Source organism: Pectinophora gossypiella, chromosome Z, assembly GCF_024362695.1.
Source record: "Pectinophora gossypiella chromosome Z, ilPecGoss1.1, whole genome shotgun sequence".
In the NCBI taxonomy this organism is placed as follows: domain Eukaryota; kingdom Metazoa; phylum Arthropoda; class Insecta; order Lepidoptera; family Gelechiidae; genus Pectinophora; species Pectinophora gossypiella.
In genome coordinates this window covers 4,622,353-4,638,687 of record NC_065433.1, presented here as the reverse complement: position 1 = coordinate 4,638,687, position 16,335 = coordinate 4,622,353, and the positions used below count along the sequence as shown (strand labels likewise).

The 16,335-nt window shown below is 37.2% G+C and overlaps 1 protein-coding gene across 1 annotated transcript in view; it reads left to right on the top strand.

The window, feature by feature from the left end:
• The window catches only part of LOC126380117 (solute carrier family 35 member C2), a 50,623-nt gene that overhangs the window by 2,927 nt on the left and 31,361 nt on the right, over nucleotides 1–16,335 (top strand). Inside the window, exons 2-3 of the mRNA XM_050029361.1 lie at nucleotides 1,503–1,790; nucleotides 14,276–14,528. Of these exons, the coding sequence (XP_049885318.1) occupies nucleotides 1,503–1,790; nucleotides 14,276–14,528 (541 nt within the window). The remainder of the gene's footprint in view (nucleotides 1–1,502; nucleotides 1,791–14,275; nucleotides 14,529–16,335) is intronic.

Below are 16,335 nucleotides of genomic sequence, written 5' to 3'. Positions count from 1 at the left end.
AGAAGAAAAGTTGAAGTGAAGTTAGAAGTCAGCGTGGATATTCTGTAACATTTCAATGCCTTAAATAGTAAGACATTTTTCGATTTAATTTTCTCTTTTTGAGAATTACCTTATGTAGGAATTACCTACTCAAATTCAAAAGATACAGCTAGTATGTCCAAAATTAAAACACCTTTTTACTAATCAGTAAACAATAGACATCTATAATTCAATGATGATTGTGAATATTATGATCTGTTGTGACGTGTTGCAATACAATGGCAAAATAATGAAATAATAGATTAATTTCATGTTTATAATCATTAGTGTCAGTTAGCAGCTGGTGAAACATCTTGGAAGTTGTATGATTTTTTTATATACTAACGTAATATAACATCTCTTCTTCCTTTAATTCTGTTATCCTATTGTTGCGATGTAGTCGACGATTTCCCTCATTCAGCGCTTATCGCTATCGACCCACTAGGGTCGATTAATCCTTTTCAAATATTCTTCCCCTCAGACGACGCCCTGAGCCGAGGTTCGCGCCCAACTGGGCACCCTCAGGCCTGTTGTCTTAAACGTTGAACCGGGTGAGAGCCTTCAGCGCTCCCCATTTGTCCGGCCAAGTAGTTAATGCCATCTGCGGCAAATCTACAATAAGTCACACCAAAAAAAAAGCTGGGATGTAGGTCTCGAACAACAGATTTCCACTCTACGCGATCTTTTGCAGCGTCTGTTCTTCTGTAGGTAGCTCTCCTTTCGAATATGGGTAGACCATATGGGTTGATCAGCTGTCTTCCGAAAGATCATCATATCCATTTATTTATTTAACACTTTATTGTACACATAACAGAATATAAAAACAATTAGACTGACACAAGACAGACAAACCAACTTAACGGCCTCCATGGTCCAGTGGTTGAGCTTTGGGCTTACGATCCGGCGGCCCCGGGTTTTAATCCCGGTGGGGACAAATCGCAAAAATCACTTAGAGTTTGGTTAGGACATTTCAGGCTGATCACCTGATTGTCCGAAAGTAAGATGATCCGTGCTTCTAAAGACACGTTGCCGTAAGTCGTTGGTCCCGGTTAGTACTTACTGATGTAAGTAAGTAGTCGTTACATGAGTCATGTCAGGGGCCTATGGCGGCTCAATAATAACCCGGACACCAGCCGGGTCTGCATGACAACCGCTGCGCGAATTATATTGAGCGCTTCGACCAATAGCCGTCTGACGTCCATCTACGTAGATAGCATTCGTATCGTTTATTGGTCCAAGCGCTCGATATAATACGCGCCGCGCGCGGCGCGGTTGTCGTGCAGACCTGGCAGGGTTGATGAGGTCGGTAATCTTCCTCACCACCCATACAATAAGAAGAAGAAGACAAACCATCTTAAGACTTCGTATTAAAAGTATCTACAAGCTGTCATCTGATTTGATTACTCACCCACCCTATTAGGCAGTACGGGCGTGAGTTAAGGTATGTCTAAAAACGTATTAGTAAACCAACCTTTTTGTTGCAGGAATTCCACTATCCGCTGACGGTGGTTATGTACCATTTGATAGTGAAGTGGTTGCTGTCAGTCATTATACGAATTGTGCTTTGCTTGGTAACCGGTGTACCCCAACTACTCCTGTCCTTCCCCGTGTGCCTCAAGTCTGTCGGCCCGACGGGGCTGGCCAGCGGAATCGACGTGGGCTTCTCAAACTGGGGCCTCGAACTAGTCACTATATCGCTGTACACAATGACGAAGTCGACAACAATCATCTTCATCTTAGGATTCGCTATCCTGCTCGGACTAGAGAAAAAAGTAAGTTTTTTTTTAACTTTTATTTCAGTATGCGAAATCATAAGTAAAACAGTGTGTGTTTCGACCACAAAAAGGCCACGTTGTTTGCAATTCATCTAAGAAAGCAATATTGCTATTTGACATTTGCATTGCGCACTTACTTTTATATGCGCAAATGTCAAATAGCAATATTGTTTTTTTAGTTGAATTGCTTTGATGTGGCCTTTTTAACCCCCCTGGTGATCACTTGTCCTATCACCTTAGGACTTCGTATGAACAGTGGCCGCAAGTTGTCCTCTGATTACCCTTCAGGGATTACTGGCATGAGTACATGTTTAAAAATGTGATGCTAGTGAGAGGTGGTACTACATGTATTCTGTGTCACACTTATTCTTATGCTTTTGAAATTCAGTCCCAAATGCCAAATGGTCTTTGTCACTCTATATTTTGTTCGATTTGTTCGACGTCCTAAATTATTAGAAATAGACGTGAGTAAATCCACATTCCGAGAGAAATGCATTTTCGGAGATATGTGACCTAACCTGTATTGAGCTGGTTCTCTCTTCGCGGGTTGGAAGGTAGCAGTCGCTTCTGTAAAAAACCGGACCTGTCAAATCGTCAGTTTAGGTAAGCGGACCCTGTGAAATGACGGAATAATGCTGGGGGAATGAGACGTAGGTACGAAGCATACGATTGCATCTACTTTTAACGCACACACAAAAGAAGCGAATATATTTCTCAAGCCTGCGCTGCCGCGACTACTTGCCTATGCGAATTTTTTCATTAAATTAATTTGTTGTTTTACATTTAAGTATCCTATTATGTATACGAGTAAGGCCATCGAGAAAAAGAATCTCCAAGCGATATAACTACCGAAAACTAAAGTTTGACCCATGATTTTTTAGGGTTCCGAACCTCAAAAGGAAAAACGGAACCCTTTTAGGTTATTTTTTATTGTTATGACAACGGGTCGCTTAATTTTACAGCCATATATGCCAGTATCATTGATATGCTACTACCGTAGACTGGATATCAGCGCTCAAAAAGTGGGACGCAAAGTAACTGTCTATATAGCGACGCTGACAGTATTTTTCCCCAGTACGCGATTAGGCGCCGACCTGGCACATTGGGTAGTATATCAATGCATACGATGATGTGTGGTATTTGAAGGTTCCAGGGAATAAAAAAAAACCCAAACCTACGTACCTACCTAAACTAATAAAATTAAGAAACTTATAACACGGGAAAATAAACGATTAACACTTTAAAGGACAGAACGTCTAATGACGTTCTGATTCCAAGGTGTCATACTATCTATTATGAACCATCAATGACCCATGGTCTCTGCCCGTGAAAGGGTTAATAGATAATTTTATCAGTTATCTCATCTTGTTAAACTATACATTAGTAACATTTCGAGTCTTTTTCATTTCGAAAGATTATCTTAAGGACTTAAAAAAACTATTATAATTTTAAAAGTGCAGTATTTAGTTTGACAGGCCAATGTAGTTACGGATGTAGATGGTGTGCCAAATCGATTTCCTCAATGTCAATCAAGTCTTTTGTTATTCTGCTTTACTTACACAAAACAGGAAATATATATAAAAAGGAAGTATTGTCGAGTTCTTTGTGCAGTCTCATTTATAAAATGTTTATGGCCTGATGACGTTTATTATGAAACAATAATTACATAACAGATTCCCTGTCTAAGACGCCCCATAATACACCTACAATAATATTGCACAATATATCTGCATGCACAATATTATTGAACAAAAGATTGAGCGAGCTTAATTTTTATTGGGCATTTTTTTTTTCTTGCACTGTGTAGGCATTGCGCAAGATTTTTCATTTTAGTTTTCGGAGCGATCGCGATCGGTCAGTCACGGTATTGCACTGCTAAATTTCAAATCCTCAAAAGTATTTCCAGTGGCTAAATAACGCAAAGTTATAGATAACCGTTGATAAGTTGAAATTGCTTCTCTCATAACTGTGTTTTTTTTCTCTATTAAAGGGTTTACTAATTGTAATAATTCTTCGAACTTTGCAATATCCATTCTCATGTAGTTTTTAAAGTCGTTTTCTTCATTTAAGGCTAAGTCGTTTAAAAGCCTTTCATGAGTGTAAACTGGCCTTCTTTTCAACCATTCCTTAACACATATACGTTTTTTTTTCTATTCAACAAAATTACCATCGCGGCTGCCGCCAAAACTTCGCCGTCAGACATGTTGCTCGCACGAAAATATTGTTCAGAATGTTTTTTTTTTTTTTTGACGTGACTTATTGTAGATTTGCCGCAGATGGCATTAACTACTTGGCCGGACAAATGGGGAGCGCTGAAAGCTCTCACCCGGTTGTTCAGACTGGTTTGTCAATTTTATTGAGAGAATTTATTGAACGTTTGGAATCAAAGGGGTTATTCAATATTATTGCACATTTAAAGGATTGTACAATATTATTGTAGGCGTATGGGGAATCACATTATTCATTTCCCAATTTTATTTTATTTTGTATTGTGCGTATTAAAATAAATGCTTTCATTTAATAGACGTAGTCGAACGAATTTGGTTTTAGCGTGTGACGCACAAGGTATATTTTGTAGTTTAAAAAGACGCGACCAAGCTCAAAACTATCTTTATTCAGTTGGTAACATTGTTATAATTTGAATAATAATTATTACTACATATATATATAGGTACCTACCTACTTTGTTTAATTATTTTGATACAGATGTAATTTCACGAAAAATCCGAAATAAGTTTAAAATATTTTTCAAAGTATCTCTCAAATTATGCAATTGGTCCCATTTTTACCGACTCCAAAAAAGAAGAAGGTTCTCAATTCGACCGTATATATTAGCTAGTATAGTTTTTGAGAAAAATACCTACATTAACAAAAATTTAAAAATAACAGCCCACGCTCGTAGTTTCTTGAATATTGTAAAGACAAGTCAAGGTCAGGGGTCAATGATATTTCAATTTGTATTCTTTTACAGTGTATATACTGGTATAAATAATAATTCATTAATTGACCATGGGAACCAATTTACCTTCTATAACTCAATATTGTTTCCAAGTTTCTCAAGCATTTCTATCTTCTAAGTTGTTGTTAATTAACCTTGAGGCTAAATGACTAAGTTGAAGATAATTTATAAAACGCTAATCTAGAAATAGAGCCAAATCTCACACGATTAATCTCGAATTAGTGTCGATAAAATCCGTCGGATGGCACCACTTGTATTTTAGAACGCGGTATCGAAGTTTTCTTTCAAGACCGTAAGTAAAATTGTTTGTATAAATACAATAACTTAATGTCCTACTATAGGGCTTAAGGCATAGAATAAACAATAATATACGGTTTTTGGAGATAGACTCTACGTTATTAGTACGCAGTCTATTTTATAAATAAACTAGCGACCCGCCCCGGCTTCGCTCGGGTGCAATGCTGAAGAAAAAATGAAATTATTTACATCACATTAAAAACCTCAAAAATAACAGTATTTCTCCACTACTTAATGGATGTTATTATACATATAAACCTTCCTCTTAAACCACTCTATGTATTAAAAAAAACCGCATCAAAATCCGTTGCGTAATTTTAAAGATTTAAGCGCACATAGGGATATAGGGACAGAAATGCGACTTTGTTTTATACTATGTAGTGATAGTGATAATTATAATCAATCAACTGACCGCGATCAACGAAGAACTGAGGGTTTGTTTTGTATTTGACTGAGTGAAGTGTGGTGCGTACTAAAACCGATACCGAACCGCAATAAAATCGATACTGTGTGTCTGAATGTGGAGGAAGCAAGAGAAGTGTGTCAGGATCGAAGCAAATGGTATTCCATAGTCTCGGTTTAGTCGTGGGAAACAGGCGTGAGTAAAACCGATACTGTCACTATTGCTCCTTAAAGGTTTCATAAATTAATTAGTGTGTATGTCTCCTGTAAAACTATATACCTATTTCATACATGAAGCCATCGATTTCAACGGTGAGCACGACGCGACGAATATGCAGTATTGTATTGCAATTTTGAATTACATTCCGCTTGCGCCGGACAAAGAAAGGTAAAATGGAAAACAAAAATAGAAACTTTTTGAAATTTATATTATTTTCATTTTGATAGATATTTAAAAGCTTCAAAAAGTTTGCATTATTATTTTCCATTTTACCTTTCTTTTTAAACGGATTATTTCCAATCGGATACTCCCTAGTCCTTAAATAAATTGCGTTTTACTAGCAAACAAACACGAAAATAGAATGTAATGAAATAGGAGATTTATTTTAATACACAAACAATACTAGACTACTAATTAAGAATACTAGTTTGAAATTAAAAAAAATAATTGTTAAAGCTTAGATAAACAAGATTGAAGCATAGAGTAGAGTAGTAAGAGTAGAGTTATTGCTAGATTACATAGATAATCGGTGGCACGGCTGAGGAGAAATACTCCTTAACTGTCTGTGCCCTTTTTATCATTCATTTGATTTTTAATGCTTTGGTCGTTTTTTTTTCTTGGTGTACACGAGAAAGTACGTAATCTCTACATAGATTTTATTGATATAATAGAGTAGTTTCCAACTAGTCAAATCAGTCACTTTTTACATACATACATACATACATAAACTCACGCCCGTAATCCCTAATGGGGTGGGCAGAGCCACAAGTAATCAAAGACAACTTGCAGCCACTGTTGATACGAAGTCCAAAGATGGATATGATGAACCTTATGGTGATAAGGGATCAGCCTATCGCCCATAACATTAGTCCATCATGTGTCACTTTTTACTAAAAGTCAAAATACGAAATTATTATGGAATTTGTATGAAAAAGCAACATGTGACGTCATGGAAAAACGTGACAATATGGCGCACTTATAATTACAATTTTCTTTATTAAAATTCATAAATCATTTAAATAAAAAAAATATATTTTTGTCGCCTTTAGATTGTCTTTATTTAGTAATCAGAATTTCATAATTTATCTTTGACCTAGGATACTACCCAATTAGAAGTTAGCGAACTGAATGGTCGTCCGGCCACGGAGCATCACACAAAATTTTACACACCTGACAGAATTAAGTTGACAAGATAACACACATCAAACAGGTTGCATATATCTATTTGATTTGCCCGGGTTATTCATTCATTCATTTTAAAATTAACAGTTGTGAATCATCCGTCCCTTTCCTTTTCGGCGGATAAGAAAATGACAGATATATGTTACACGCGGTGTCTGCAGGATCAGGGCCAGTATTTTATTAGAATAAGGGACTTTCCAATTGACGTTCCCCAAACACACGATAGATGGCATTGTTCAATTTTAACGTGATAATTACCTATTTTCTCATTGCTGGGGTACATAATTATTCAAATATGTAATGTAAATGAAGCATAATTATATAAAACTAATTGTTGCTTAATTTTTGGATCACATTAATAATAATGGGTGGAAGTTGTAATTGTACCTTGGTCTAATAAAAAGGTTCATCATTTGTACCCAAAAACAAAGATAAAAGACGCATATATATGTCTGTTATCCATGAAACTAGAAGTTTAAACGAAGAAAAAACGTAACAACGCTATCTATCGTGTTTTTGGGTAACGCCGATTGGTAACGCCAAAATTAAAAACATATTCCTGCGTTTCGTTTTTCACCACTGTGTTACCCACCACTAGATAGAAGACATTTTTAAGTTTGAGTTAGAAGATCATCTTTCCAATAACTGACCGCTTCCGATGTATTTGTTAACTTGGTGATTGGTATTGGTCAACAAGTACCTCAACTTTTTTAATAAAAAGAAAGCATCCAATCAACTGTCGTTATTAGGTTGTTAGGTTTGAAAGTTGTTTATTAAAAGTACACTCATTTTATACTTAACTTGTCTTCCGCCCGCGACTACGCCCGCGTGGACTGTTATCGCGGGCGGCGTGTTTATTCCATCCCTATTCTTATGAAAACCTTTAATAAAATTAAAAAAAAAGAATTTTCAGAATTTAACACACGAAAAAGCGAAAGTTGATGGTAGGGCTGGCAGAGAAAGACCTAGAAGGACTTACATTTACCAAATTGGAGATGTCCTTAGAAAAGGTTTAGTACGATCTACTCTGAACCGGCGTGCATGTATGAAGCGATTGATGAATGTGGAGGAAATAAGAGAAGCGTGTGCTTACCCCGGTGGGAAATAGGCGTGAGTTTAAGTATGTATGTAATTTGACACAATCCTCGTGTATGGAGCTACTTTAAAGCAAATATTTACCCCCGTAGTAGCATAGTATTCCCAAAAAAGGTCTAATCTATCTCTGTGCCGAATTTCATCAAAATCAGTTTAGTAGTTTTGACGGGAAAGCGTAATAGACGGAGTTACTTTCGCATTTATAATGTTTTGGTAGGGATTGTTACTGGCCGTTGGTTGGTATATACTGGGTGTTAGTGACACCGTAACGAATACTGAAGGGGATGATTTAGACCATGATTCTGTGTTAAAATCAAGTGGAATTTCCTGTCGGATAATTCGTGAAATTTTTTATGTCTTTTTAAATTATTTTCCATTCCATACCTTTGCGACGGAAAATTCCATCATGGCCTGAATCATGCCTCAAAGTTTTCTATAGTCTGTATATTGCTGTATTATTTGAATCTTTATTTTTAATTCTTTCGGAAGCACTCTGTTGCTTTCCGGCAGATTGGTCTCAGCGACTGTCGCGCCTATGACACACATTGGTTGTTTTCTTCTTTAGAGGTCCTTCAGGCCATGGAGATTCATAAAAGAGTTTCTTTAAGTTTACATCTAGATGTTCTCGTTTTCAGTTAAATAAATAGTTCATTGCAACATAAATAGAGTCTTGTCGTCTCCTATCTCTCCCACCATCTACGTCCTATCGACGCGATACATGACATACATAAACTGCCTATATACGTCCCACTGCTGGGCACTGGCCTCCCCTCAATCAACCGGAGGGGGTATGGAGCATACTCCACCACGCTGCTCCACTGCGGGTTGGTGGAGGTGTTTTTACGGCTAATACCCGGGACCAACGGCTTAACGTGCCCTCCGAAGCACGGAATCATCTTACTTTTTCGGACAATCAGGTGATTCAAGCCTGAAAAGTCCTTACCAAACAAAGGACAGTCTCACAAAGTGATTTCGACAATGTCCCCATCGGGAATCGAACCCGGACCTCCAGATCGTGAGCCTAACGCTGTAACCACTAGACCACGGAGGCTGTTCTAGACCAGGGAGGCTGTTATACATAAGACTACGATATAATTAAGTGTCCTAGGGGTCAAGACTCCCTGGGCGACAGGTACGGTCATTCTCTACGGATGTAGGCTGTCTGCGAACTGGTGACCCCCCCTTGACATAAAAGCTGGATCCGCTCTTGTGTGGGTGCCCCTTTGCTCACATTTTTCTTTTAATCCTATTATTAGAGTCCGTAACAAGTTGCCCACACAATTGTTTTCTTCGTATAATCGCTATTTATAAACAGTCATTAACGCGTAGTAATCTCTGATAATACAGTCGTGTCTACTAATAAATAGTATTTATTTATGATGTTTATTGTCTTAAACATCAATTTCACTGTTTATTCTACGTATATTTCTACCTCATACATTATGCTGTTCATAAAACTATATTATGCAGTTTATATTTTACTAGCTTTTGCCCGCGATTTCGTACGCGTAGCGTGTTATAAAAGAGAAATCTTTGTGTGCGGCGGAGTGCATGTCAAATGTCAAGCATCTAACTTATGCAGTTTAGATTTTTTCATACAAATGTTTTTTCTCGCTAACTCCCGTTCCCGTGGAAATTTTGCAATATTCTGTTGCAACTAAGCTTTAAGTTTACTATGGTACCTGCATGCCAAATTTCAAGCGTCTAACTTAAGAGGTTTAGATTTTTCATACAAAAGGATTTTCCCGCTAATTCCCGTTCCTATGGGAATTCCGGGAATTCCTTTCTTAGTGCACCTCTACGGTACCTACGCTACGTCCTTTCCAAATTTCAAGTGCCTACGTTTAGCTGTTTAGGGTGTGCGTTGATATGTCAGTCAGTCAGTTTCTCCTTTTATATATTTAGATTATTGGCCCATGTTGCGCATCAAGGGCTGCGCAAAGCGTGACATGCTTGCATTCAGCATCTGCCCCGATAAATGAGAAGACCTGGCTAGTGACCGTAATTATTTATTTATTTAGGTACACATACAGCAATACATATTAAAGTTTTACAGACAGCATTATAAAAAGAAAAACTTGGTATATATGCTTGCCAATTACAAGCATACACAGCATTTGCCGTAAATGAAAACAAACAAGCTATATAAATACTAAACTATAGAAACTATTTATAATTAGTGGAGGATGTATTTGGTCGATGGTTGCAAGGCACATGACGAGACCTGGGGGGTTAAAATGGCCACATCGACGCAATTCATGCAATTTGCAATTTGACATTTGCGCATGTAAAAGTAAGTGCGCAATGCAAACAAATGTCAAATAACAATATTGCTTTCTGGTTCCAGATTTTAAACGACAGACGGGAAAAAAGACATAATAATGTGAGGGTCGCTTCACTATCCACTCCATCTAACATCGTATTGGAGTTTTCAGCCACTGTATAAATCATCTGATTAAGATGTAAAGGCCTGTGATGAAAATCATGAAAAAATAGTCACCCTTCATTCGAATAAATGGTCACCCTTCGAGAGGTTAGGTAAGAATACCACGCATAGCATCGTATCGTAATGTTTTTATCCAATATGTACCTACCGGAGTTTTTAGTGTCAAAATAAATTGTTTTAAGAAGCCGATTCCATACATTCGTAACAATTCGTGGTATTTTAAGAAGTTTAGGTAAATAACCGACTATAAGATAAGAGAGAGATGTAAAAGTCTAGAAGGGGCGTTTTAAATAATAAAAGTATCTGTTTACTATTTTTAAACATGTATTTAGAGCTCTAAAAGCATTACACAATGTTAACCAAGATGGAAAATAATACAAGAGCCACCGTGACAGTTGAAAATCCCGCCGATCTCTATTTTTTTCTTTTTGAGTATTTTTTTATTGGCAACTAGTGCTGCAATGTCACAACCAAAATGCTAACAGATGTGGTGTGAATGACGATGTAGTAACTAAGATTGAGAACGGAATGTTTAGTTGGTTTAGACACGTAGAGCGGATGAAGTATAACAGGATTACCAAAGCAGTATATAAAGCGAAGGTTGGTGGTAGGGCTGGCATAGGGAGACCTAGAAGGCCGTATATCTACCAAATTGGAGATGTCCTTAGGAAAGGTTCAGTACGATCTACTCTGAATCGGCGTGCATGTATAAAACGATTACTAATTGTGGCGGAAATAAGAGAAGTATGTCAGGTTCGAAGCAAATGGAATTCCATAGTCTCTGCTTACCCTAGGCGTGAGTTTATCTATGTATGTATAAGATAACCGGCAGCGATTTCTCATATTTGTCTGATGAGGAATAATTGGGTAGTTTCCATGTACAAAGATAAATTATGAAATTCTAATTACTAAATAAAGACTGATCTAAAGGTGATAAAAAACGGTTTCTTTGTTTTATTAAACTTATTTATGAATTTGAATAAAGAAAACTTTAATAATAAGTGAGACATTTTATCACTTTGTTCCATGATGACACAGGTTGATTTTCATACAAATTCCATAGTAATTTCGTGTTTTGACGTTTAGTAAAAAGCAACTTGGAAGTTAGTTGGAAACTACCCTATTATATAACCCTGGTATAAGCTTAGGTTTGGTTTATCGCCCAAATATAATAAATAATCTATTATTTATATTCTCTATAGTCCCAACATGAATTAACTTTCTGATGCATAAAACTAAATAGTAAGTACTTACAACATTAAATTAGGAAGCTGTAGGCATTTGTTTTTCTTATTTTACGCTTCATGGATCACCTCCGATTGCCAAAACAGGAACTAATCTAAGACGAAGGTTGACACTCATTCAAATAGCGACATTCAATATCATATTTATAAAAAAATGTTACAGTAAAAAAAAACAACATCGAATATTTTTTTTCTTAGTCGGACGGGACTTGAACCCGCAGCTCATGTCAAGCCGGGACGAGCGTGTTAACCATTACACCACCGGGTTCTTCGTCCTATCCTTGAGAAACTATTTCCATCTATGTACCTATCATTAGTATCTGTCACTGTATTAGTAACAGTCAGTACTATTCAAAGGCGGAGGACAGGAGTCCTAGTATGGCTTTGTAATAGACTACTCTGGGCGCCATCCCAATTGCGTCAGACAGAGTACTGCGGGGCGGAAGGCAAGAGGGAAAGCCCTATTTTTCCCTAAAAAGTAGCATGGAAATGCTGCACCGACAAGAGCGTGGCTCTTACATTGATGATGATGATCATTAGTATAGTACCATTAGTTTTAATACATGGCGCTATGCATTTTGTTTCCTAATCCGCAACATAAAAAAATCTAAAAACCCGACTGTAGAAAAATGGCGCTCTAAATAGCATGAAACAAGAAAATATTTCTCCGGAATTCCTAATAAGTAGCCGATTTATTTTTATGTTAAAATAACTATTTTGCTTCAGTAGGTTTTTAGGCATTAGATACAGGGTGTTAGTGATATCGTAATGAATACTAAAGGGGATGATTCAGACCATGATTCCCAGTTAATATAAAGTGGAATTTCGTGTCGCTAAATTAATGTTTTTTATTAGTTTTTCGAATTATTTTCTTATGTAGAAAAAATGGAAAATAAATTATGGAAACTAAGAATAATAATGAGCTGAATCATCCAGTATTCGTTATAATGTCACCTACACCCCATACAAGTTCGTATGCGTGTTAGTGACACCGTAACAAATACTGATGGGGACGATTCAGACCACAATCCTGAGTTGTTGTTGATATTACGTCGAATTTCCTGACAATTTATGTCAATTTTAGTGTTTTTTTAATTATTTTCAGTTCCATACTTTTGTGTCGGAAAATTCCTCTTGATGTTTCTCTATCGCTAATCTGCAGTCTTCATCGCGTAACTAATAGGAATTTAATCCTTGTATAATAGTTGCATCTTGTGAAGCAAGCACGTTGTAGCCATAAAATAGTAGGAACTTGGAGATAGGTTCTTGGTGTAAAACTAATCTTTTTTTCAAACGAGGTTTTTTAATCTAAACCTTTTTAAACAACATCATAATAACATAACACCTGTACCCCGAAAGGGGTAGGGTTGTACGGTATGTAATATACGGGGTGTAAGTGACATTGTAACGAATACTGAGGGGGATGATTCAGACCATGATTCTGAGTTAATATCAAGTGGAATTTTCCGTCGCAAAATTCATGATTTTTTTTTAGTTTTTTTAAATTATTTTTAATTCTACTTTTGCGATGAAAAATTCCACTTGATATTAACTCAGAATAATCAGCTGTTTCATCCCCCTCAGTATTCTTTACGATGTCACTTACACCCCGCACAAGTACATACTGTACCCATACAAGTAGGTATGGGTGTTAGTGACACCGTAACAAATACTGAGGGGGATGATTCAGACCATGATTCTTAGTTGGTATTAAGTGGAATTTTCCGTCGGAAAATTCATGAAAATTTTTGTTTTTCTTTTTATTATTTTCTGTTCCATACTTTTGCGACGGAAAATTCTACTTCATATCATCTCAGAATCATGGTCTCAATCATCCCTCAAAGTTTTCGTTACGACGTCACTAACACCCTGTATACTCACTCCTCGCCACCTATGTTTTCAGTCCCACAGGGAAACCACGTTTAATTACTTACATAACATATACATAAACCGCCTAAATACGTCCCACTGCTGGGCACAGGCCTCCCCTCAATCAACCGGAGCGGGTATGGAGCATATTCCACCACGCTACTCCAATGCGGGTGGAAGTGTTTTTACGGCTAATAGCCGGGACCATCAGCTTAACGTGCCCTCCGAAGCACGGACTCATTACTTATTCGGACAATCGGGTGATTCAAGCCTGAAGCCGGCTATACAGGTTGTGAGAAGCTGCAGTAGTTTTAGGCGGATGAGACGTTATGTAAAAATTGACGATTCAAAGTGTAACTATGTTACCTTCTCAATAAAGATATTTTTGAATTTGAATTTGAAAAGTCCAAACAAAGGACAGTCTCACAAAGTGATTCGTCACTGCGGCCCGCTTAGGTGCGTGTCCGCCTTTAAAAGCATCCCTTATAGAGTCTAGTCTATCTCTACGTTATGTTTTCTCCATTCATTTGCTATGAGTATTTGATATTTTAAATTTACATACATACCTGTGAACCCTAAGGTGGGCAGAGCCACAGGTCTACAGGAAAACTCGCAGCCACTCAAATTCAAGTTCAAATATACTTTATTGCATCTAAATAAAAGGAAATATTTACATAAGACTCTTAACTAAGTACACGGCGAATGGCGTCCTATCCACTCCTGAAATCACTCAAATATGTATATTAAAAAAAATGTTTTTGTTCACAGTCATGGTCACTGGTAGGCATCGTGCTGATGATCGCTACCGGGCTGGTCATGTTCACGTACAAGGCGACACAGTTTAACCTCCTCGGGTTCAACTTCCTCCTCATCGCGTCCTTCGCCGCTGGACTGCGGTGGACGTTCGCCCAGCTTCTCATGCAGAAGTCCAGGCTGGGCCTCCACAACCCCGTGGACATGGTCTTCCACGTCCAGCCCTGGATGTTCCTCTCGTTGCTGCCCTTCACTATTATATTTGAAGGTAAGAACATGTGTAGAGTCCATAAGTAACCTGTGATATGCAATAAAAACGTATAACCAGTGCGCGTGGGTGTTAGTGACACCGTAACGAAAACTTTCGGGGATGATTTAGACCATGATTCTGAGTTGATATCAAGTGTTCCTGTAGGAAAATTTATGATCTTTTTTTGTCATTTTTTTTTAAATTATTTTCATTTCCATAATTTCGCGACGGAAAATTCCACTTGATGTCAACTCAGAATCATGGTCTGAATCATCCCTCAAAGTTTTCGTTACGATGTCACAAATAAATAAATAAATAAACATTCAATATACAAACAACATTCTAAAATGTTAACGTTTTGTTACCTAGCACGATTTTTACCTTTTTTTTGACGTGACTTATTGTAGATTTGCCGCAGATGGCATTAACTACTTGGCCGGACATATTGGGAGCGCTGAAGGCTCTCACCCGGTACGATTTTTACGGCGTGACTTTCTAGTTCGTGTTTTACATGTTTCTCTTTTTTATTTATCCAGTTAACGGCCTCCGTGGTCCTGTAGTTGGGCGTTGGGCTCACGATCTGGAGGTCCCGGGTTCAAATCCCGGTGGGGACATACTACAAAAAAAAAATACTTTGTGATTCCTAGTTTGCCGCTTCCATGTTCACCGCTCTTGTTTACTTGTTATTGCCTTTATTAGTGGTATTGTAAAGCGTCGAACCCTATGAGACCTTACAAAGCATTTGACATTTAAAATTTTGACAACAAAAAGGTTAAATACACGTTTCACTCATATTTTGTGAATTTAAATATACCTACATCACGTTTTTTCCTGAAAAGATTGAATAAGTTGTGAAGAAATGCGACTATAAGGGCTATTCAATAAAAGTCAGTTCACAAAAAGTTAGCATTTCCTTTCGGGTTTCTCTGCTTATTGTTTAAAATTTTGTTAATTTCGAATATTACAATGCATTAATGGGTCTTCGTTGTTTTTAATACAACATGTTTAAACTTGTTGTGAAAGGTACAGTATTGTTAGGATTCCGAACCAGAATGGCAAAACGGAACCCTTGAAAGTAAGGCCATCCGGTCAAAAGCTACTGAACGTAAACGTTAGATTTTTTTACATGTGATAAAGAATTAACCAAAAATTACAGGAAAACCATAGCGATGTCTCTATTTTTTGTAAGAGGCTGAAAGAAGTCTGATTAGCAAATAGCAATATTGATTTTTCAGATAAGAATATTGCTATTTGACATTTGTTTGCATTGCGCCCTTTTATATGCGCAAATGTCAAATTGCAATATTACTTTCTTAGGTGAATTGCTTCGATGTGGTGCTAAAAACCTCCCAATACAACTTGCACCCATTCTTGATAGGTTCAATAGTATTTCTTTTATTCCACGTTTGTTTTTCGGATTGACAATGGTGCAACATGATATCCAGGCTCTGAAGATGGACCCGGAAGGTGGTCAAAAAACTCTGTTATAAAACTTATAAAACAACGCAATTTTATCGAGTTTAGACTCGTTTGATTTGTCTTGGAAAGCACTCTTGTGGGTAATGATATTATGATGGAGCCGGAAGCTGGTCAAAGGGACTCTTGTTATTTATTTATTTGTGTAGTCTCTCACGATTACCTCTGTGCTACATGATTACCGATTACCGGTCTTATACCTTAAATTCAAATTCAAAAATATCTTTATTCAATAGGTAACATAGTTACACTTTGAATCGTCAATTTTACATAACGAACGTCTCATCCGCCTAAAACTACTGCAGCTTCTCACAACTTGTATACGATGTGCGTTTAAACGATCTCAATA